General features: G+C 42.2%; 1 protein-coding gene and 1 long non-coding RNA gene across 10 annotated transcripts in view; one reads left to right on the top strand and one right to left on the bottom strand.

Annotated features, from left to right (window-relative positions):
• Nucleotides 1–12,106, top strand: part of LOC140212807 (uncharacterized) — a 31,180-nt gene extending 19,074 nt beyond the window's left edge. For 3 of the 6 annotated variants that reach the window (XR_011895871.1, XM_072289411.1, XM_072289409.1), the window contains one exon: nt 6,376–7,015. Coding sequence is in view for 3 of the 6 variants with exons in the window: in XM_072289409.1 (XP_072145510.1) it covers nt 6,376–6,422 (47 nt within the window). In the remaining 3 variants the exon portion in view is untranslated. Of the gene's footprint in view, nt 1–1,751; nt 2,137–6,375; nt 7,016–11,232 lie in introns of those variants that run through there. The other 3 variants (XM_072289408.1, XM_072289410.1, XR_011895869.1) reach the window with 2 other exon arrangements.
• Nucleotides 5,665–25,077, bottom strand: part of LOC140219532 (uncharacterized) — a 36,018-nt gene continuing 16,605 nt past the window's right edge. For 3 of the 4 annotated variants that reach the window (XR_011895873.1, XR_011895872.1, XR_011895875.1), the window contains 3 exons: nt 22,727–22,867; nt 9,223–9,405; nt 5,665–6,165 (listed from right to left, as the gene is read on the bottom strand). This is a non-coding gene — a long non-coding RNA (uncharacterized lncRNA). The remainder of the gene's footprint in view (nt 6,166–9,222; nt 9,406–22,726; nt 22,868–25,077) is intronic. The other variant, XR_011895874.1, reaches the window with a different exon arrangement.

The following is a 25,077-nucleotide window of genomic DNA, read 5'->3' on the forward strand; positions in this document are numbered from 1 at the left end:
ATGTCCGAAAAAAAAAAAAATGAATGCATGTCTTTTACTGCCCTTAAGGGCCCAAATCGCCACAGGCACGTCTGAAAAAGCTCTGAAGGTCTGCCAGTACACTTATTAGGCATATAGGTGCTTGCACTCTGACAGGAGACGGCAAGTGCACGTGAGTCTAACAATATATGTGCTGCGTCCCATACACTTCACCGCGTAGCATCACTGTGCTGAGGCAAAGCTGCCTTTCGAGGACTAGCAATATGCAACGCGCCGTGCTTTACGAGGATTGCAGAGGCAGAGTGGGTACCTTTGCTGACAGCGGTGAATTCTTTCAATGAAAAAGACAGCACCGAATGTATGAACCGTAATAGCATACCTAGGCCTAGCGTTCCCGCCATGGTGATTACAGTGGCCAGTGGATCTGCGTGTGAGAGTGTCAGTTCAAGGTGGTGAGATAACACGGCGGTGTTGGCTTTGATTAATGCCATATCAAATCTGCAGTTGCAGCACATTCGGAGTGCGGATCAATGGTGAATATCTCGGCAACAGTGGGGACAAATTACTAGTGATTGAGGACCTTAACCAAAAAAGTGTTAGAGTGGGTTTGAAGATTAATATGCAGAAGACAATGTTGAAGAATTCACATCGCCAGTCAGCCTCTAGAGTCTGTACAGGAGTAAGTCAGTTGCTCGTAAGGGACCCTGATCATGAAAAGGCAATTTACCTAAGAATAAAAATGGGGTGGAATGCATATGGCAGGCATTACCAAATCATGGCTGGGAGCTTACCACTGTCATTGAAAGAAAAAAATTAAATTATGGGGTTTTACTTGCCAAAACCACTTTCTGATTATGAGGTACGCCGTAGTGGAGGACTCTGGAAATTTCGACCACCTAGGGTTCTTTAACGTGCACCTATATCTAAGTACACAGGTGTTTTCGCATTTCGCCCCCATCAAAATGCAGCCGCCGTGGCTGGGATTCGATCCCCATCCTCGTGCTCAGCAGCCCAACACCATAGTCACTGAGCAACCACGGCGGGTGTCACTGAAAAGAAAAGTGTACAACTATTGCATTCTACTAGTGCTAACTTATGAGGCACACATTAGAATCGGGTAAATACCGTAATTAAACTTTGTGATATATGGTTCTTGCTTCAAAAGTTTCCTATGGCAAGCATAAATGGGAGTTGTCGACACGCGATCACACGTGTTGAATGCATACATTGTTTCCTAAGCATCGCCGAGCTAGACGTGCTGCCACTAAAGGGGTCGCTATTGGGTTCACCATAGGGGTCAACAGCGAGTCACTGTTCCAAGTTCAAGTTATCCTGTGAAGGCCAATTTTACAATCAAAATAAGAGATTCGGGACTGTAGAAATGTATGACTGCCGGCCAAGACCTTTGGCCAGGATTGAATTACCCGGAGTCGAATTAACAGAAGTCGACTGTACCATATGGCAGTGGACTTTGCAGCAAGAATGTATCTCTTACTACACATAGCAGAATATTAGCATGCTGCAGTGCTCAGTGGCTGCAGAACAGTAGACTCCTATAAATTTGATCCCGTCTGAAAGTCCCAGCTGACACACGTGCATTTCTATAGGTCCAAACTTTGGTTATGTTGATACTAAAATAGGCCTTCACCCAATAATTCCAACTTGAGCAGTCAGCATGCATGCTGACCCCTACAGTGAACCCAATAAGCGACCCCTTTGGTGACATACCTCAGAGGACAGTAGATGTGTGAAACAGACTTTATCTCCTGCAGGAAATGCCTATTTTCTGCCTGCCCAGGAGGAGCTCCAAGCAATAATCACAGATCAAAACGTCTGATTGTGGTATTCACCCATTTCTAATGTGCCATCTTTAACAAAACTTTCTTGGCAATTTTCGTATGCTTTACCGCATAACACGGATGTATTGCGGCGAAGCTGACTTTGGAAAATTGGTTGCAATGTGCAACACATTGGACCCTTGTCCGTTTTTCTAAAAAATAAAAATTGTGTGCGCATTTGATTTCTCTTTCATTTTAGGGGCTTTTGTCCTTTCTATGCTAGTTTACACTTTGGACACACAGACAGTGGGCGTGTGTTTCACTCTGGGGCATGTTAGAATCTGTACGTAAACCATGGCAAATAAATCAGTCATGTGTGTTGGCATTTCTTCTGCATCTTCTTAAATTTGACCCACCAGATAATTCAATCTGTTTCGTCAGTCCCGTCAGAGTCGAATTAACGGAATGAAGTCAACTGCATTTTGCTTGCTGCTCAGAAGTACGAGCTTGAATAAATAACATAGCATTACAACACATAGGACATAAAGGAGACAAATGAAGTGCTGCAACATGTGCCAACTTGCCTAAGTTAGCACTATATAAGCTTGAACCCAGATGTGCCAGCTGCATTAAGGTTGTGACAAAATGTAAAATCGCATGTGTTGGAGACTCAGTAGGTTGGCTTTCCTTCTTGAAAAAGTGTTGCAGAGTGCCTGTTAAGGATTCACTGATTGATGCTGTCAAACTGTCAACAAGGCTGCCAAAAAATTATTCTTAATACAACCCTTTCATGGACACAACAAGGTAACAAATTGTTTTGTGTGTGAAGCATTAAGAGTATATTCGTGATCAAATATTGTTCTTAAAAAGTGACCTCAACGAGACAGCACACGAGACTGCACAAGATCTAACTCACCGTGTGAGCCCGGACTTCCTCTCGGCAGGATGGGCAAGCGATCGCGATCCCCTCGTCACAACGATCTCACCCAGCATTACAAGTTAGTCAAGAGAACCATGCCGCTACCGCACAAAGCACCCAATAAAGCACAAGAAGTCACGTACAGGTGGCTTCAGACAGGCACCTACGCATGCCCGACCTTCCTGCACAACATCTTTCCGGACGTGCACCCTCACAATGCGTGTCACTACTGTAAGGATATAGCTAGCCTTGATCACATGCTCTGGGCTTGCCCCCTGGTGCCAGGACCACCAAGGAAGAGTGGGACCGAGCTCCACACAGCTCGGACCTTGAAGCACAGCTCTGGGCTGTCCATCGGGCCCGCGACGCGGCGGAGGGGCATGGCCTCTCTGTCCCGACGTGGGAGTGGCCCACTGCGCACTAATCGCACGTACCGACGGACGTCAAGAAATTTATTCATCCATCCATCATCAAAGCAGTTGTCAGAAAACATTCTGCAGGGAACAGCTAAAACACTATGCATTTCTCATTATAGTGATATTATGTGTGCGTGAATTTAATGAATAGATAATTTGCAGGTGTGTGTATGGCAAATTCAGATGCTAACTTCACCAAAGTCATAAAAGCACACAGCACTCTACTTAAAAGGAATCTGAGCATTTGGCCACTGTTGTGTCACTAATGTGCACTGTCGTAGCCGTCTTCATTACCAAGCAGAAATACACCCAACAAACTATTTTTCGGACATGCATGAGAATTCGGGTATCCTTGCAACACTGCCACGTACCTTACAGAGGCAATAAATTATAAGCACAGCTGAAATTTCGGATGCTGAAATGCTTTGCCTTCAAAGTGCGGAAGGCACAACCATTGTAGAAAGTGTTGTATAATGCCGGTTTTCAAGCGTCAACTTTGCTGCAATATAGCTTGCTACGGGAAGAGGCTTATGCAATGTATCGTGGTGGAGCATACCAGCAGTGAAAAGGGGCCATTGTAAGATGGCATGATTTACATTTTTTTTTATTTACACACATACATACTCTCTTCTGTTACAGCACAAGCACCAAGAAGCCTGATAAGTGTTGTGGTTGGTCTACAAAATTAAGAAAAATTAAATTATGGGGTCTTACGTGCCAAAACCACTTTCTTATTACGAGGCATGCCGTAGTGTGGGACTCCGGAAATTTCTACTAACTGGGGTTCTTTAACGTGCACCTATAGTAAATTTAAGTGCACAGGTGTTTTCGCCTTTTGCCCCCATTGAAATGCGGCAGCTCTGGCCGAGATTCGATCCTGCGACCTCGTGCTTAGCAGCCCAACACCACAGCCACTAAGCAACTAGGGCGGGTACAAATTAAGTTCCTTGCCTACCCAAACAAAAATGTTTGCAACATGATGTGCGTGGTAGACCATCCTTGGGAAGGCAAGCTTAATTGGTTGCTGTAGGCTTTGTGTCTTGCTTCACTCTTGAGCAGCGCTTACTGACTGTACAGTAATAATAAGCTCCACCAAATGGCTAGATTACTTCTGTACTACTCCAAGTGTTCCAAGAAGACTTTTGGAACACGAAGTAGAAAAAAAATTTCTGCTCCTAAACTGCTCCAGAATGTCAACTTTGTGCTTGAAACCCTAAACTGTCTTGACCACCACTGAGGAGTTGATCTTGAACATCACTTATATACTTAAGATAAAATCTTGAGTAACACTTACTGGTTGTCTAAACATTTTGAAATGGTTTCACAGGTTCTAATTTAACACTTATATGCACTTTTTAAAACAACAGTGAATAACGATTTCAGTATTCTACAGTTGATTTGGAGGATTATGCGCCATCACTGGTCTGCAATTATGAAAGTTTAGAGATAAAAAAATGGGGGCAATAATGCCTACGTTTTACACATTGTCATTGTACAGAACACAACCTATGCAACTTCCTATAAAACTGATTTATATAGTATTTGAAATTACCATAAGAGTATGTAAACAGCTGGGGTTTCATAGTTTTAGGTTCTTGTTATGTTTTAGACTAGCACCTCCCTTTAAATGGCAGTAAAAGGCATGCATTAATTTTTTTTTTTTTGGACTGCCTGATTTTCTAAATGTTTTGTTTTTGCAGTCCTCAGGGAACCACCCACCGCCACCAAGAAAAAGCACTTTTGACTGTAGCAGTAATCAGTGATTCGCCTAATTGGCAAACAGTTCAGGATGCCAAACAGCCTCGAGACAGCTGTACCTCTGACAGAAGGCACTAATACACAGTGCAATGCACTGTTTCTGCACTCTAGACTGTGGGATTCTCATCCCGTACCTTGGGTCAAAGGAACGACAATCACAAGGGCATTTATTGCATCTTTCATAGATCAATGCCTGCTAGCCGAGTTGCTATCCACAAAACATGCCGATGGGCGTGCGACAAATCGCGGAAGTCCGACTCACTGCAACCGGATAGCGAGCGAATACGTTCGCCCCTTGCTGGATCCCAATGCCTGGTCGTTCACGCGTACGGTCACACGAACGGTGGCTCTTTCGCACAAGGCCTCACGAGACGATCTCGCAGAAGCATGGATCGGCACACGGGCGGCACGTTCGTGCTGCTTGCCGTCCCGAACCAAAGAGGAAACGTGTTCTCCATTGCGCCCCCAAGTAACCCTGCCATGAGGCGGCGTTAGCAGCGCAACACTCGCGCCACCTCTCGCGAGGCCTGGGGCCCGCGGCGAAGCCGCAATGCAGGAGACGGAAGCTATGCGGGAAAAACAACATATCAGGGGACGTGTGACAGTCTCGCATCCCCACAAGACAAATGTGATAAGAGCTGTATTATGTGACCTATTATAACTCCGTGGTGACAATACAGACAGGATATGCAAGGCATGTAGTGATGAGGACAGTAGCAATGGAATGATATCACCAGTGTACAGAGCGCTGAATTCATTCTTGCTCTGTTACTGATAATTGAGAACTCCATCAAATGAAAAGTTAAGAGAAATATCATGTGTGAAGGAATACTACTCATCATATCTATTGCAATTATTCTCGGACAGCATTCCCTCTTTCTTGCTTTTATTATTAATGCATTTATATAGTACTGCTCACCTGCTGTTCCATGTGTTCCATCGACACATATACGATCAGTTCCAAGCCTCTTGAAAAGCTCCTGTTGTGGTGTGGTCATGATGACTAGCATAAAATCTCTGCCATCCAAAAGGTCCTCATTTTTTTCTCTAAAAAAATGTCACTTCTTGTCAGGTTGTCCTTGGTGTTTAAAGAAGAGCAATGGGTTCTCCTTTTCACTGTGCATCCTCTCAACCCAGAGTTGCACGCTCACATAGTCATTATCGTGCAGCCGCTCGGTCTTCGAGACTCTGGCATCCCTCATTATCTTGCGGAGATCCTGCTTGCTTAACAGGTTAATGCGGTGGAATGGCTCATCCACGTTGGACCGCACATTATCCAGTACTGCATCCATGGACACGCCTTCTCGCAGCTTGTCTTGAGAGAGTAGAGAAAAAGTGTATGTTAGTTGAAGCATAAGTAAAAATTACCGAGCACGCAAGGAAGTGAAATGGGCACTGATGAACATTTTTAATATCATTATTTAGAATTCCTTTAATTGAATAATGAGTTACATTGACTTACAAAAACCTTTTGCAATGGTGTGTGTTAAATAGTTCAAGCTGTCGCAATTTTTGTTCTCTTTAGGTCAGCTCTTTTCAAGGACATGGTGCTATGCAGCCTTCAGCTGCTGAAGAGGCAAGATTACATTTCTTAATTACACTACACGATTACATTACATTTGAAGAGGCAAGATTACATATTTAAGTGTTTCAATGTTTGGTGTCATTGATAAACCGTCATAGGGATTATCTGCACCAGTGTTATCAGGTATGTAAGTGAAGAAATTTATTGTGTGTACCAAGTTTACAGCTAGGCTGCCAATTTCATCCTTCACTGTTGGTAACCTTGTTCGCACAAAAGACATTACTGAACCATTGTACAAGCATTGCACTGGACTGGACATGTGCAGATTGTGGTTCAGATCCTACCCAGGGCAAAAATGTCTTCCACTTTTAGTTCCTTTACTAAATATTGCCATTGTTATCAATTTCTATCCTACAGTTAGAACTTAATTTTCCAATTACATTCCATAGCATAAGTTATTGCCACTTCCATAGTGGCATGCCACCATAGAAGGGCAAAACAGTCTGCAATCGAAAACATGTGCAGCATTTCCAGATTAACTTAAATATAAACATCACTGTTACTGACTGAATTGATGCACATAATTTGATTAATGTCAATATAAAAATTGTCAATTAAAGCTTTCAGCAATTATTTTTAATGGTTGATTTATCAGTCATTCATCCATAGTTACAGAGCAGACACACCTGTGAACGTATGCTTTGAAGGCTATGCAGTCATGTGGGTTTTTGAGTTAAAGGTATTATTATTTATTTAGTATTATTTCAGTCAAGTAGAGTACTGATTGGACACTTGAAGCTGTTTTACGAGTTCATGTCTAATACCCCTGTCACACGGCAAATCTAATGTCATTTACAACGAATGACATTCGCTGATAATGCCATTTCTTTGGTGTCACACGGTAAAACGTAAGGACATTTTCGAAAATGACATTTACAAACAAATCAGTTCGCCAAACTCATTCGCATTCATTTGGAACTGAATGTGTATTCTCGACACCACGAGTTTACCAGTGTTTCGCAAACAGTATGTGCTTCTTTTTTTGTTTTAACAAGAAATCACTATTATTCTATCCATTTTATTACCTAATTATTGCTTTAACGACATTGAAGTCCATCACATAGGTAAATACAGAAAACTACTCTCAGTCCAGTGACCAGACAGCCATCTTTAGCTTTCGCTGCAGCAGTCGTGTTGGTTCTCACCAGAGCATCGGCCGCGGCCACTTCAATTGACTTGGCATAAAAGCGTGCGCGTTTTTTCCTGTGGCACGCGCCAAGAATGAGGATATTAAAAGCTCGCATGCACATCAGAAAGGCGATTACATGCAACTGCCCTTCTCGTACCACTTTAGCAGATGTAGCGGACGCGCCTATCGTTCTCTTCGCCCTGTTGCTTGCCTTAGCTCGACTCGACTTCGTTGGCAATGTCAACAAGTTAGTAATCAAACACTATGGTTTGAAAGCAATGATCACATATTCTAGTGGAATTTAGCATACTGGAAAATAATTATTGGACAAAAGTGGGTTTGAGGCGTGTCTTTTTTTTTTTACTATCGTCATTGTCATCATTTTCAAATGACATTAGTTTTCGCCGTGTGACAGGGGTATAAGCCTAATTATCGTGATTGTTTCAATCATGTTTCATTCACATAGCTGCTTCATGATATGAGCATTCAAAATATTTAGGTACCATATTTTCCAAACCATAGGTGCCACCATTTTCTTTTCATTTTTGTCCAAGCGTATTGCAGAACAGTGTAACTTATATATGCAAGACCAACATGAGACATTCTTTTTCTCCAGCAATGTACTTGCAGTTTATTTTGTCTGCTAGAATGTGTGGCTCATAAAATTCTTTTTTTTAGTGAAGTTTAGTGCCCTGAAATGGGTAAGTACGACGTTTTAGGATAAGTGTATAAACATGCACAATCGCATTTCACGATGCTGACCCAAGTTAAGATAGATGCATCTTATACAATGAGTTATATACACATATTTTTTCTTTGAAAGTTGTGAAAAGAGGGGGGAAAGGGGGTGACTTGTACAACAGTTCAAATTATAGTCCAGAAAATATGGCACATGGTTTGTGAGCCCTACATATAGTAGAGTAAAATACAACTTGAGCTGATGAAAGTTTCACATGGAAAGCACATCTGCTGTGGATGACCTACAGTAGTGGCGAGAGGTCGCAGTTTCATTGATGTCTGTAATACTTGCACTTCAGTTTAGGCAAAATGGCAGACATAATTATGTACAATGCACCTTAAGTAATCCCAAGTGGAAATTATTCCAGCTTACTGCTATTTTGAGACATTGAATCCCACTAGGATCATAAGTCATACCAATACAGTTAACTGAAAGCCTGAAAAATAAAACAGAAAAAGAAAAAGCCACAGTCTGCTGCGTGGCCTACAGTGCACCAGGAGGCACTACACCTTCCTGCTTGGTACATGAAGTGATGCAAACAAGTATAAAATAACTAAAGTCGTTGCCTGCAATAAGAATAGCCATATAGGTCAAATATAGGCCACTGGCTGTGCCAAGGTAGTTGTTACTGCTGTGAAATTGGAGAACGGTTCCCTTTTTTCTCTCTCTCTCTCTGAACCCTTCAGGCATTGATACAATGTAGCAAAATGATAAACATGTTTATGATGTCATTAACTATAATGCCCTGCAGTCAGTAAAGGTGGCCTCGAATTATGTGGAAATTATGAATTTCAAATGAATTTCATGTGCTCCAAGTTCATTGCATGGTCTGGCATGAGTGTTGCCTTGTATTTGGGATGTTGAAAACTCAACAACCACTCTTAATGTATTATAACGCAGGGCAAAAGAGGTGTCTTACCAGCAATAGCAGCTCTTTCCGACTTGGACAGAAAGACACGACCCAGTTCAAAGTCGTGGCCTCTGTGCTTGAATTGGAAAACCACATACACACCTGTGTTGTCTTCAGTCACAGCCATTGCCGCAAAACATCTTTTTCCACACTTGACACTTGAAGGCCGCTTCAGCTTTTGTTTACTTGTAGCTGTGGAAAAAGATAACCGGGTAGTTTATTCTAACTTAAGCACTGGACTTCCAACACATGCTTAGTGGTGGTTCTACTACACCATTTACACCATTTAGCTGCAATTCAACTTGCCTGAAACCTGGCTACGCGAACTGCGCAAAGGTGTGGTATTTTCACGCTTTCAGGGCAACGCAGCGTTTTCAGCAGGGGTACGAGAAGACTTAAATATAAGAAACAAATAGTGAACGTGCAAGTAATTCAGTTTGAGATGGATCATCTACTAGACTTTTCAAATATTGAGTAATATTTGCAGTAATGCAATGGATTGCCCGAGGTCAAAGCATTGCATGCAGCATTTCAAGGGCACTTGGTTTGTCTCGAAACAAGAACAAATAAAACAAATCTGGGTTTTTACATGCCAATACCACGATCTGATTATCAGGCATGCCTCTCTCAGTATAACTTTCGTCCTGGCTGTCAACACCAATCGAAGCAATTACTATATGCAATGCTAACAGGGTACGGTGACAAAAGCAGCATTCATAGCAAGCACAATGGCATGCGCTAAGACCCATTGACCACTGGAAGGCACACAGTTTGCATTGCATACATGTGTTCTTGCATGTGGTTCAGAACTGTATGGCAATTTGTGATCTTTTAAGTACAGGAACTAACTTCTGTGCACACTTGTGATAGTTGCTGACTTGTGAAAAGAGGGGGAGGTTACTTGTGCCAGGTTCAAATTATTGTCCGGAAAATATTGTATATGGTTTGTGAGCCCTGCATATAGTAGAATAATATACAAGTTAAAGTGATGAAAGCTTCACATGGAAAGCAGATCTGCTGTGATCTTGTGGACTCGTACAGCAGTGCTTCATCAGTTATCAAAAACTCGTACTAATGATCTCGGAAACAATTGCCAATCGTACCAATATATTAACACCAAGCTTCCTGTAACTGCTTGCAGCCCATATCACTATCACCAAAAGCTAATTTCATGGCACACTACCCAGACCATTGGCCCTAATCAGCACTGCTTCATCAGGTCGATTGGGTATCAGTAACTAGAGCTACAGTTAGCTGATGAATTGACTCATATCTATTTACAGTTGAATAGACTCATATCTATTTGCAGAGGCCAGCAAACCACCTTGTAACAAAATTGAGTGCATGGAATGGTAGCAATGGTTTGTGTCCACCACTGCCATCTTTGCATCCATTTGTGCTATGGCACCTCCTTCTGGACGCCGTTCATAGCCTCGCGGCAGTCTCTTGTCGAGCTTCTTGCATTGTTATCGGGTGTAATACACTTGTGCATATGCCATAGTGCATATGAAAGCACATGTGTCATTTGCAATGCACATAAGACATTCACCTTCACTTCTTTTGTTATGTGTGACAGAGCAAATTGTTCTAGTGCAGTTGTAATTTCTTGCTTCTCCGACGCCTAGGCACACAGCTGCTTTCATTAGCCCACAAAATTTTTATTTATTTACAAAGGCTTTCTACCTACTCAAATGAAAGTACTTGCAACATACTGGCATGGTAGTAATTGGCTGGTTCTGGGTGTTAAAATTTTCTTAAATGTGTAAGCATTTCTATGCTTACCAAACGTCCATCACGCAAGATAAAAATGTGGGCCGATCCCAGAGATAGTGCAATACTGGGCCGACCCACGGCGGAGGTGAACAGCCTTCAAGCACCCAACAAAGTGAAAAGTGCATACAATATAGATAGAGCATGCAGCAGCGAGTGGCTTTACCTTTGTTCTGCCTGTCGCTACCACGAGATCGAAGCAGCGCTCGCAAATCTCTCAGCACACACCGCACCCTGCACCTTTCGCAGATCGCTTTCAAGATATGGGCCCGCTCTTCAAGGCAAAGCGACAAGAACACGGAGTTCAAGATATGGTCCACGCGGCGCATAATGGTTTGACGTGGATGGATAAGGCACTAAAGAGCATTATCAGCTTATAATGATCAGAACGTCATCAGCACACCTGGCGCCGCCGTCTGCAGCAGTCAGTGTTGCTGTGATGCTGCTGTTTATACCGGTCATATTAACTTCCATAACACTCTTTTTTTGTTCAAGTACCCTAAAGAGCCCAGGAGGCATAGGGGTGGGGGATGTTACGATTGGCCAGCGGGGATAGTGACCTTCTGGCTTCACTGCAATGAATCGCTTCGTGAAGCCAACAACACGCCCCCTTCGAATAGCCCTTCGGAGCCAGTAAGGCTTGACACGTTTGGCGGACAGGATTGTTAGCTGGTTCGCTGTCACCTTCAGGGACCAATTGGAGCAAGAAAACTCCTGGAAATGTTTGTTCTATGGCATTCCCCCATGTACTCTGGTAATAGTCACGGTCATGACAGATTCAGCAGCAAACTGCAGAGTCAGCTCAGGAACGACATGCCAGCTTGAGTCAAGCGTGACAACACCTGTCTATGAGGCCTCACTGGTTTTGGTGTGTTCAGTAAAACAAAAGTGCAAGAGAGTGTGTGGACCTTCGCCCTCAAAGGCGGGTACTTCGACGACTTTGGACGCTTTGATTGGATGAAGGTTGGATGGCAGCTTTCCCTGGCCTAGGGATCTAGTAAGGACAGAGAGTGTTTAAGCAGACATTTTCGGCTGTTCAGTGTGCATTTCAGTCATGCTAGACTGATCAGATGTAATGTTCTCCACCCTTCATGTAGATATTGTAAATAAATCCCCTACTCATCATTCCTCCCTTCAACAACATCCTTAGCATGAATGAGTTGGACGATGGTATGGGCCAGGTACCCTTTTCATGGCAGACACCATCTCTTACAGGGATTACAATGAAAGGAGCAAAAAATACCAAAAGTACACAACTAAACAAGAAATATGAATTGGAACAACATGAATTAGTGCAAAAAAACGACTTATTACAGGGTATATACAATGTGTGAAAAAACATAGTAATGACGAGGTTCAAGGTTCCTAAAATACTTGACTTATCACAATGAGCTGTACAGGAAAGCAAAATTGCATATTAAATAAGAACATCCAGAAATGCAACTGGAACGGAACAGCAAGGTAAGAGGTAGTTCAGATTTCTAGGAACAACTTCAAATTATGTACAAATGAGTCGTGACAAATAGCGAGGAGAAGAGGTGAGTGGAAAAACGGATTAGTGTGGGTGAAGATGGGTGCGATTTTAAGTTGGTGATCAAGCCGTCAAGACACATGTCACGAGCTAGTCTGATATTTAGAGTCACGTGGGACAACCGATTGGAGTAAAGTTTATGAAAGAAGGACAATAGTGTCAGAAGCCTGCGTATATTGAGAGGAGCTAAATTAATCTAATATTTGATTTCCGTAACTAGATGTATGCGAGTAGTTTCTTGTGATGAAGCGAGCAACATTATTTTGCAGAGACTCTAGTTTGTGTTCGAGGTAGGCCTCATGTGTGAATTCCAAATTAAGAAGGCATATTTGATTTTAGAGCATACTAAGGTGGTGTAAGCCAGAAATTTGGTCTTGGAGTTAGCCGAGTGCAAATAGTGCCTTATGAAGCCAAGTGATCTGGTTGCTTTAGTAGAGTGTTCTAGTTTGCCGTTTTTACACTCGGCTAAGCAGCTGAGCGGAGCGAAAGCGTGAATGCACATGCGCCCTCCGCTTAGCTGCAAGCAGGCTGGTGGAGTCAGAAACACGGTCCGCTTATAAGCTGCCTGAGCAGAAGGTTGCTGCCATTTTTTTCTAGCAAGGGTGGTCGATGCACACACCCACTCTGGCACGTGCATCGAGGCACCTTGCCTGCCTTGCTCTTTACAAGACAGATTTGCACAGACGAAGACTTATGTCTGCTAGAAGGTGCGCATGCTGACCCATTTGAAAACCTCGCAGTGCGGGAGTATGTGATGCATGCTGTGCAACATGTTGGCATCAGAAAGGATCAGATTGGATGCAAAATGCAAGCTCGCTGGCTATCACGTGGCATTTCCCAAGATGGGGCTTTATTTTCCACTGGATAAAATGGACCAGTAATGCATTACAAGTTCATGTTTAGATGCTTTATGGACAAATAAGCTATATGTATTCATTTTACTTATAAAAGCTTTACTTATAAGTTTTACTTATAGGTGCTTTTATTTTGTTTCATTACCCTGAATTCGGCCAGAAGGCACTGCAAATACGAAAGGAACATCAAGCGGAAAGCCAGAGAGGCCGAGATAATCTCGTGGCTGGCGGCAATGGAAAATAAACCTGCTATGAGTAACTACTGAAGAGGCAATAACAATATCGGGAAAGAAACAATCTATTATAACTCAAAGGGAAGCTTATTACTTTCTGAAATGAGCTCGGGATGCCTTAGAACACGCTCTTATACAGCAAGATATAAGAAGGAAGAAGCATGTGCTTGCTGCGGTAAAGCTAGGGAAACAATAGAGCATGCTTTACTAGAATGTGAAATATCTCCCCAGCAGTAGATTTAGGCACCACTGGCCTATTTACCATTAATAAAATATATCCAGAGAGGGAGATTAAGATGGACTGCAATGATTGTAATGGCATCATTGGAATCAGACATATGCTGGCGGGGTGTCCCGCGACTCTCCCCAAACTCGTTGAAGAATGGACACAGTGGGAGAAAAGGATTCAAAGCCCATTGTTTCAGGACCAACTAAGTGCAGTCCAGGGGGCCCATGATGTCGCTGAAAGGCTTGGCCTGACAGTGCCAACGTGGGAGCGGCCCGCCTTGGCTTGAGAAGTCTAGCCTCCGGACATCATTACAATAAAAGTTTTCACACACATACACCACTGGCCTGCTTGAAGCCCTTGGGTTCAGCAAGAGCAGAGGGAAAGTAAAAATGTATGCAGTAAAGATTGGTAAGCAGCGAATGGAAGATTGGTGGACAAAAACTAGGGAAACGTCAAACAACAGAGGCTTGCAAAGACAAAGTTCAGAAAGTTTGGTTATGGGAAGTCATCGTGGTTTTTTTTTCTTTGTTAACATAGGTAGAACATTAGGCAATACAAGAGCTTCATGGCGCAACCCACACATCTTTCCAAAGGGGACACTCGTAGCACCTATCCATCCGTCCCTCTGCTCCGCTAGGCTAGACATACAACTAAAACATGCAATCACCCACCACTCCACCATGTGGCTTAGCGGGGCAACTTGGAGCGGGGTGGACCATAATGACACTAAACTAAAACACTCTAGTGAAAATCACATCTACGCAAATGTTCCATGACAGATCGGATGACAAATGAACACCCAGATATTGTGAATACCGAGGCTACGGGCATGTTTTATAATTATGCAATTGCATAACACGGGTTTAGCTGTAGTCCCGAATCTGATAGCTTTTGTTATATTAATGTTGATTTCCGCTTGCTTACTGCCCCACTTACGGAGATTGTCTAAGTAAGATGGAAGGTAGCAGGTGTCCTCAGGGTTAGATCACGCAATCATCAGCAAATAGTCTATGAAACGCCTACCATTACTAATATCGTTAATATAATCTAAAAACAAAATAGGCCTGAGCATGGAACCTTGCAGTACTCCAGATTTGACATGATTTAATGGAGACAAATGGTCATTGATGAAAACTGATTGCTACCGGTTAGTTAAAAAGATGGTAGTCCACCTAGTTATCCTCACATGTTAAGATCTGTCAGTTTATGAATAAGCCAGAATTGAGGAACCTTGTCAAAAGCCTTCGCGAAGTCTAGAGATATTACATCGATTCGATAAAAAGAATGAGTGGAGTTATGCAAGTCATTAATTCAAATCAATCGTGTAAAGGTCCATGCCGACTGATAAAGAAAAAGTTATGTTCTGTAAGAAACTTCATTAGAGCAGATGAAATGATGTGTTCGAGAAGTTTGCAGCACATGCTGGTTAAAGAAATTGGTCTGTAATTTGATGGGTTAGATGAATCACCATATTTAAATATGAGAATTATGCAAGCTGCCTTCCAATCATTTGGGACGCATCCCGTGTCAATACATTGCTGAAAAAGCTTGGCTAAAATGCGACATATTGCAGGTTTGGATATCTTAAGAAGTTTAGGGCAGATGCCATCACGACCAGGAGCAGAGTTAGTTGGAAGACAATCGATACAGGACTGTACTACTTCAGAAGCGATATTAATGTTGTGCATGCTTGAATGCAAAATAGGGGCCTGAAAGCTACTAGGTACAGGAGTCTCATCCGTGAAAACGGATGAAAAAAAACTTGTTGAATTCAATAGCAACACGTGCCAGAGAAAGAATGTTACCATCCTTAGATAACGGTACCGTCAAGTTCGATAATTTGGGTTTCCTAAATTTTTGTGTCATTGCTAAGCATGTCTGAAATGTCATGGTTGAAAAATTTATCTTTGGCTGTTGTTGTTACGGTCCTGCATAAGTGTGCGTGCTCACGATAGGGCCTGCAATCTTCCACAGATGCTCATAGTTCAGCTCTGCAATATATAGGTTTCACATGCGTCGCAAACCAAGTGCTTTCTGTGCAGGCTGTTATTTTGAATTTTGGAATATGCTTTTCTTTTTAAGTGTGATCAGCCCATTATGAAGAAAAACCCAGTTTGTGTTTATGTTGCAATGAGGGAATGACTGCAAGAAGCCGACAGAAAAGGCGGAAAGGTCACTAACAAGCCCGCTGACATTCACGCGGGTGTAATCAAATATTAATTTCTTTCTATTTTCATGTTTCTTTAGGGCACCTATGAATTCACAATGCAAGATATTGTGGCCACTGATACCATCCAATACATTTTCCGTAACATAATTTGGTTCTGTGGCTAGTATGAGGTCAGAGTGAATCACCATGAGTGGGAACAGAAACAACTTGATGCAAATTGAAAGTTGAGAGCATGTCAGGAAAATATTGGCATTGACGTTTTTCTTGTGCCATACAGGGGTCGGCATCAATGCCATCCAATATTGGGATAGTCGAAATTGCCGACAAGAAATATTGGTGATGTCGGGTACTTGTTCTGGACAAAACTTAAAGACTTGTTTAGATAATCCGGAAAGTAGTGGGATGAATCAAGTGGACGATAGCAGACTCCAATGACAGAGGTAGAATGTGTGGGCAGACAGAGAGCAACCCTTACAATTTTGAGGCAGGAATTAGTTTCAATAACACAAGCTTCCAAACTAGATTTTACTGCAATTAACACACCGCCACCTCTCGATTCAGTTTTATGTTTTCTAAATAATGAAAACTGACGAGACAAGGAAGATCCAAAATGTCGAATGACAACCAGGTTTCGGTGCCTAGAACGTCTACTGAACAGGATTCAAGATAAGAACAGAGGTGATCTTGCTTACGAAATAAGCTGCGGAAGTTTGACACAAGAATTGACACACATGCATCACAGCGTTCATTTTTTACATCACTGGGTTCTCATGAGGACGTGACGTTTCGGGAGGGCACTTACTTCATTGATTGATTGATTAGTAGTGTTTATTGGCGCAAGGGCCAGATGTGGCCAAAGAGCGCCAAGACGATGATCAGTGCTTCTCAATGATATGCGAGTGTTAATTGCGAGGAGTAATAAAACACGGCTGTATAGTGGCCTAAAATATTCACTAAGAAGTGCAAAATATGAATGTGGTGCAATGAAGATGAAAAAGCATTTAAAATTTATTCGCTTTAAAGTGCGTAAAATAAGAGTATCTACATATTAAAAATGACAGTTATTGATCGTTTCTCCGATGACAGATGTTTCACGGGATAGGGATGATCAGTAATATATTTAGAATCTGTAGCACTAGTGCCTCAGCAAGGCCTTGAAAGCAAGGGCTGGGAGACACGTGCTCTAGAAAATCGTTTCATTGCAGCTACGACCTCCAGGTGGAGGCCGTGCTACAAGTAGCCTGGCCAAATCACTTGTAAGGTGTCCGTTTCAGTTAGAAAGTTTAATACTGTTTGAAAAGTAAAAAGGGGTTCATTGCTGAGAAAGAATGCTGGGTGTAATGGTGAGTGTTGGAGATAAGCAGAGGGAAAGTACTTTTTTCTTTCTGCCTCTATTTCTGTGCATTCGATAAGAACATGGATAACTGTAAGCCTCTTGCCACATTTGGTACATGTCGGAGGTTCGCTTCCCGTCAAAAGGTAGGAGTGAGTGGCGTAAGTATGTCCTATTCTTAACCTACAAAGAAGCACTTCCTTATGTCTTGCTGTTCTTTCAAATATCCAGTTCCCTAATTTTGGTTTGATAACGTGTAGCTTATTCTCTACTGCATTATCCCATTGGTCCTGCCAGTGCTTCCTCAGTTTGTGGCGTAAGAATCGCTTAAGTTCTGTTGCTGCTATGGGTTTATTCGCATCCGTTTCATTAAAGACGACTGACGTTGCACTTTCGTCAGCAGCTACATTACCTTTTATACCCCTATGGCCAGGTACCCAACATAGGACTATGTTTTGGTTGTATGTTAAGGCCAAGCATAGTTCTGTGTATAGTTTATTAAAAATAGGGTTCTTATGTTTTCGAAAACTCATTAAGGCCCTTACTACGCTTAATGAATCTGTGAAAATGATGGCCTTATTGACATTTTTTTGTCTGATATGTTTTACAGCTGAGAGTATCGCGTACGCCTCAGCCGTGAAAATACTTGTGTTAGGATTTAGAGAACCCGAGGTGGAAAAAAATGGCCCAAGAGCTGCATACGCGACACCAGCAGTTGATCTGGAAGCATCTGTATAATATTCGGGACAGCAGTACTTCGCTTGGAGTTCGTGGAAGTGTGATCGTATGTATGCCTCTGGTGCATGTTTTGTTATTTCGACAAACGAGATATCGCACTCCATGGTCTGCCATTCCCAAGGCGGTGGAATGCGAGTGGGAGGCATTAGGATATTTTCTGAGAGATGGATGTCTGTTTCTTCTGAAATTGCTTCCAAGCGTAGGCTCAAAGGGGTTCTAATGCGTGGGCGGTTACTGTAAAGTGTGGCAGCGCGCAGGTCGCTAACGATGGAATGGCATGGATGTTCGGTGTCTGATTTTGCCTTTGTGAAGTATGAAAAACTTAAGAAAATCCTGCGCAGATGTAAGGACCATTCATTGGACTCGACGTACAGACTTTCAATAGGGCTCGTTCTAAAGGCGCCTGTTGCCAGTCGTATACCGAGGTTGTGAACTGGGTCTAGAATCTTTAGCGCACTCTCAGTTGCGGAGTGATACACCACGGCTCCGTAGTCGAGGCGTGATTGTACGAGACTCTTATACAGGCTAAGCAGGCACTTCCTGTCACTGCCCCAAGTTGTTCTAGAGAGCAGCTTGAGGAGGTTCATGGTCTTCAGGCACTTTTCTTTAAGATATTTTAGGTGTGAAATGAAGTTGAGTTTTCTGTCGAGGATAACACCTAAGAACTTGTATTCAAGGCTGACAGTTAGTCTTTCTCCCTTAAGGTTAATATCTGGTTCTGGAAGTACACCTCTCTTGTTTGAGAACAGGACACATGTGCTTTTTTGGGGGTTCAATCTAAAACCATTCTCATCCGCCCACTTTGAGAATCTATTCAAGCCAAGCTGTAGCTGTCTCTCGCAAATGCTGAGGTTACACGACCTGAACCCTATCTGAACATCGTCCACATAGACTGAGTAGAAGAGCGTGCGAGGTAATATGGTGTGTAGGGAGTTCATTTTAACAATAAATAGCGTACAGCTCAGTACTCCACCCTGCGGTACACCTGTCTCCTGTACGAATGGTCGAGATTGCACGTTGCCAACTCTTACACGAAATGTCCTGTCAGAGAGATAGCTTTCAGTTATTCTCAGCAAGTTGCCGCGAATACCCATTGCAGAAAGATCACGACGGATTCCGAAGCGCCACGTAGTATCATACGCCTTCTCCATGTCAAGAAATACTGATAATACAAGCTGTTTGTGGACAAAGGCATCCCTGATGTACATTTCCATGCGCACAAGCTGATCTGTCGTCGATCTGCCTTCTCTGAAACCACATTGATATGGGTCTAATTTCTTGTTTATTTCTAGATAGTGGACCAGGCGACTGTTTACTATCTTCTCAAAAACTTTGCATAAGCAGCTCGTCAATGCTATAGGCCTATAACTATTTGCCAAAGTAGGGTCCTTACCCTGTTTCAAAATAGGAATTATGATGGCCTCTTTCCAAGCAGAGGGAATGTGGCCGGAAGACCATATAGAATTGTAGAGACAAAGAAGGGTTTTTTGTGATTCAGACGGCAGGTGTTTTAGCATTTCATATAGGATGCGGTCAGAACCTGGGGCAGATTTGTTGCAGCTATTTAGTGCTGCCTGAAGTTCCGCCATGGAAAAAGGTCTATTGTATGCCTCGCATTTTGTGCTTTTCCGTTCTAATGGTTGTCTTTCTATTTGCCTTTTGTATCTTTGGAATATTTCAGAGTAGTGCGACGAGCTGGAGATCTGTTCGAAATGTGCGCCAAGAAAGTTCGCCTGATCTTCCATGCTGTCGCCTTGAGTATTTACCAGAGGCAGCGAGTAAGGCTGTCGACCGTTTATTCTCTTCACTCTATTCCAAACCTTTGTTTCATCAGTGTATGAGTTAATGCCCGAAATATACTTTCTCCAACTCTCTCTTCTAGCTTGTCGCCGCGTTCTCCGACCCTGGGATTTGACCTGTTTAAAATTGACTAGATTTTCTGCCGTCGGAGAATCCCGAAGTAAAGCCCACGCCTTGTTCTGCTTCTTACGCGCTACTCGACAGTCATCGTTCCACCACGGAAGACGGCGTTTTGTGGACCATCCCCTTGTTACAGGGATACATTTGGAGGAGGCGTCAAGGAGAAATGCCGTAAAATATTTAACCGCAGCTTCTATGCTTAAAGCACACATGTCGTCCCAGGATAAAGAAGCAAGTTTCTGAAATTTTTCCCAGTCAGCTGAGTCAGTTCTCCAGCGAGGTAACTGTGGAAGGTATTCATTAGCTATTGGTGTGCTTAGAACTACAGGGAAATGATCACTCCCGTATGGGTTTTTAATAACTTTCGATTTAAAGTAAGGTAGAAGGGTAGGAGATGCAATGCTAAGATCTATTGAGGAGTATGTTTTGTTTGCTATGTTATAATACGTGGGCTCCTTCTCATTCAAAAGACATGCGCACTTACTTCATTAGTGGTGTGGTCAAAGACAAATCGTGTTGTTTAGTAGAAGCTTGTCAAACAGAAGTTTGAACCTTTCAGCAGGCTTCTGTTTGGAACGTCCGAAATCTCGGAGTTTCTGGACTGCATCCTCATTGAAAAATCCTTATCAATCCACATGAGACGATTCAAACCTTTTTTAGTTTAAATGCATTTTTCAGTATGTGTTTTCTTTTTTAAGTTTAGGAATTTCACAATTATCAGCCAAGTATAGCCTTGTCTTTTCTGTCCTATTCTATGGGCACGTTCAATTTCACCAGCTCCAATGCCTAAATATTTAGAAACTAACTCAGTTACAAGCCCTTCCTTTTCCTGCCACATCTCTGAGTCTTGCTCAATGACTGCTTTAAAGATAAGGTTGTTGTGACGCAATCTGTTACTGAGGTCGTCTACCACCAAACTTATGTTGCAATTGTCCTGATTTTATGCTTTCCAGTTTGTCCTGGGTGTCAAGCATATGAATTACCTCGTGACGCCAGAGGTTCCTTCCATTTAGGAAAGAAGTTCAGTAACATTCGTTTGGACGTCTTTTACTTTCCCTAGGATGTCTTTCTGAAATTTTCCATTACAGGCTGCCGTATCCTTGAAAATGAGTTGATAATGACATTGGGCTGCGTGGAGATGAGCAAGTGGTACAATGCTTAAGCGTACTTAAGTCCCAGAGGAGTTTCTGCATGAATTTTTCAATTATTTATGAAGGTTTCTTACCTATTCAAGGAAAAGTGTTTGCAACATACTGACGTGGTACTAATTGGCTGCTGCTGGCTGTTGGCCTTGGTGTCTTCCTTTGCTGTTGAGCAGCATTTAGTGAGTGCACAGTAATAATGAGCTGCACCAAATGGCTACACATTACTGCTGTACTACTCGAACTATTCCAAAAGGGCCAATTTTTCTGCTCCAACATGCACCATGACTACTTATTTCCTAGCCCAAATCCTTAACTGGCTAGGCCACCGCTGCATGCTGACACACCACCCACTGTGGGTGTGGGCTGTATTAGCCAAGTCTCAGTAAGACAAAAATAACTGTGGCACTGTTCTTTTTGAGCTTTGTTATTTAATGAAAAGGCTTTGAATTCAGGCCACCAGTGCCACAATAAAGTATTCCTATTCCAGCCACACTACTTGTTAGAGCTGCATGCCACCTGCATTACTAGCTGGGCCAGTCACTTGAAATCGGTGGACTATAAGGTTAGAGTAGAATCAAACAGAAGACATTTTTTGGTATACTGGCTTTGGACGTCCCCAAATTTTTGGGATGGGCCTGCTATAAATTTTACGTATTCATAACATGGGAAGGTTATGACGACATGTAACCCAGGCAGGCAATGCTTTTGGAAACGAACTTTAAACTTTGCCACTCCGACATTGGTGAATAGAGTGATCTGTTGTCATGTTGAGCAGTACTACTTGCATCTGACCGCTGGATGTATTGTGTCACTGTTCATTATTTATTACATGTGCTTATAACATGTGCTCCAAAAAGATGTTCCAATCATTGGTGCAATCTACTAATACCAGCTACTTTCGCAATGTCTCTGTAGGCATCTCTTTAAATCCTTTTATGTCTAACACGATACACGAGGACTCCCCTGCAATCACTGACACAGAAATAGTACAGTGTAGTTCTAAAACAAATGTGCTTAACTCATATTGGTGACCACAAATAGTTTAACATTGGTGCTGTCATAGGTCTGGTTTGCGATTACAGCCAATGTCTTGTGGTTGATTATAGGAGTTCTTTAACAGCAAGGTCCAGCATTACTAGAGCTTTGTTTAAAGGGCAGCCACTTGGACAGTGGTACGCTTGGACTCGGGTGTAAGTAGTTTAATATTGATGCATAGGCTTTGAGGTGACCAGGGTCAGGCTAGTGTATACAATTTTTATCCTGTTCTATTTTCTTTCGCATCACTCGCACTTCATTCAGTGTTACTGCATAGATGGTGTGTTGAATGATAGGAAGGAAATACAATCATATGTATAATCTTGGCCAAGATGGCCTTGGAGTATGTTTAAGCCCAACTTTAGGCACACATGATTCCCAGCTTGGGTGAGCATACCGAGATAACTGTCCAGGTTGAGGTTCATTCCGATATGCTGTTAACGCTTCTTTGAGTAATCGTATAAACATGACTGAACAAAAATCTCTGTGGTTTTTAAAAACCCATCAAAGCCAGAGACTCAGACTGGTGGTCATGATACGGGCATTTCACGATACCTTGTGAAGCATAACTTCCAGACCGGTGACAGACGAAGTAGAAATGCTTCTTTTTCAGATGGCCGCAAGTCTCTGTACCTGTCCTTGCAATGAAGTGACTGCGTGTGTCTTTCTCCACCTTTTCCTTCTATGACTTGAAAGCTGATCAGGATAATAAAATAAAGCAAATGTTACATGTATGCAGTGTGTCAAGGGGAATCAGTTTATTGTAAGCCCACGTTGGCTGTGCAGAATATCTTGTGGGGTAATTTAGAAGAAGAAAGAAGATTAAGTACCCTGGACACTTGTATGTTCAGTCTGCATTTCAGGGTGTGTAATGCACAGAACTAGCGTTACAAAGTTGAATCGTAGACATGTTGTGGAACTCAGTAGTTATGAAGAAGAGGTTCAGTGACATCTTTTCTCTTTTCCTGATGAGGATCAAGCATTTGTTTTTCTCAGGGCAAAATTTTAGAGCGAACCATAATGGAATTGAAGAAAAAGAAGATATAAAAAAGTGACAAGAATGATGTTGCTTCTTGTACATTTTTAAACTATGCTTTGTTTGAGTACATTTTGCAGCTTTCATACAGAGATCAAACTCCTGCGAAGACAGTATGTATAGAAACTGTAAGCTAATTTGCTTTATTAATTTGAGGTTGACACTGTGACATGGCGTCTAATTATAGCAGCACAAAGTGACTGCCATCAAAATTTTTTTCGTGAGCAACGCCAAGAACTGCATGAAATGACAACTGAAAATGACAACTCTACATCTTACAAATTTCCGTTCTGAACGAGAAAGAAAATACAGAGAATCATACCTTATTTATAAGTTCAAAGCATTGCAACAAATAGGCATAAACATTTCAAAAGGAGCTTTATAATCTATCCGCTATGCTAAATTTCAAGCTATAGGCAACAACACTTAGTTTGGTTTCTTGGCGTATCCTTCTTTTTTTCTTTCCTCTTCTTTTTCTCAGCCAGCGTGTCAGACGCCGTTGACATGCCGGCTAACACGCGTGCGTTGGCACGTGGTTGACACCATGTTTTCCCCGTGTTTTAACTGAACAATTAGTAGATTTAAATTTTTTGCACATTGGGGATTCAAGGAAATATAAAACTTCGACAGCAGCTATCATTAGAACTAGTGTACAGTACTTCTAGCACTTCTTTAATCAAACAATGCAAAATTTGCGCTTTGGTTGACTCAGCTTTTACTTATTGTGTTAAGATTGATATGATGTGCTACTTTGTTTTTTCTGCTGTGTGTACATGTTTTTAGACGCAATCCTTTCCATTGTATGGAGTTCTCGCTCACACAAAGCCATGTACTCGATTGCAGATTGACCTTAGGCAGAAGTGCAATCTCATACCTGTGCACTTGCCTCTATTCATTAGTGTGCAATACCGCGCAAGCCTGTGCATAACTATACGACGACTGTAAAGCATATGAAAGCTCCAGCACCAGTTTAAGGCACAAGATTAGACCAGATTTATTGAACAGAAAAGCTGATTTAACACATTATTAATGTACAAGGAGGCTTGTCCATGCTACCTAACCTGACAACTATTGCTTCTAGACCCTAAAGAATGCAGTAAAAAAAAAAAGTAGGTGCTTGCTGCAATGGGGAGAAACAAATTTTTCCTGTACTATACTATAGGTGCTTACCCATTTCCAAGTTTGCAAAGCGAGTGCTTTCCTGCATGGCATGGCCACCACTATGGCTAATATTCATGCTACCAAATCTGCATATATTGTATCGCATGGTTTACCTTACAGAAGTTGGGAACTAGAAGCAGGGTTCATACTTTGTATATTTGTTTTCTTTCTTTCATTAGCTAAAGTAAAAATAGCAAATCATTAACTTCATTCATGCTCCTCCAGTCACTTTTCTTTTATAGAATGTATTCTAGGGTTTTATGCGCTAAAACCACGATTTGATTATGAGGCATGCCATAGTGGCGCAGTCCGGATTAATTTTGACCACGAGGGGATCTTTAAAGGGACACTAAAGCGAAACAATAAATCAGTTTAGACTAATGAAGCATTGTTTGAGAACCCTGCAGGCAGTGATTTCAAAAAAATAGCTTGATTATTAGATGAGAAAATGAAGGTCCAAGTATCAGTATTTGAATTTCGCGCCGAAACCCCAGCGCCGGTACGTTAGCGTGACGTCAGGGATTCCAAAGTATGTTTTCACATTTGGGCCGCGTTGGCTGAATAAAGGTTCCTGAAACTTGCCACGTTTAATATTTGGTTCCTTTAGAACTCAATATAGTCAATCTGTACCGCTATATATAATTAGTAGGCCCTAGAAGATGCCATCAAAATCCACGACGTCACAGCCCCCAGGTGCGGGAACTCAAGT

This window comes from Dermacentor andersoni, chromosome 7 (genome assembly GCF_023375885.2).
Source record: "Dermacentor andersoni chromosome 7, qqDerAnde1_hic_scaffold, whole genome shotgun sequence".
NCBI lineage: Eukaryota > Metazoa > Arthropoda > Arachnida > Ixodida > Ixodidae > Dermacentor > Dermacentor andersoni.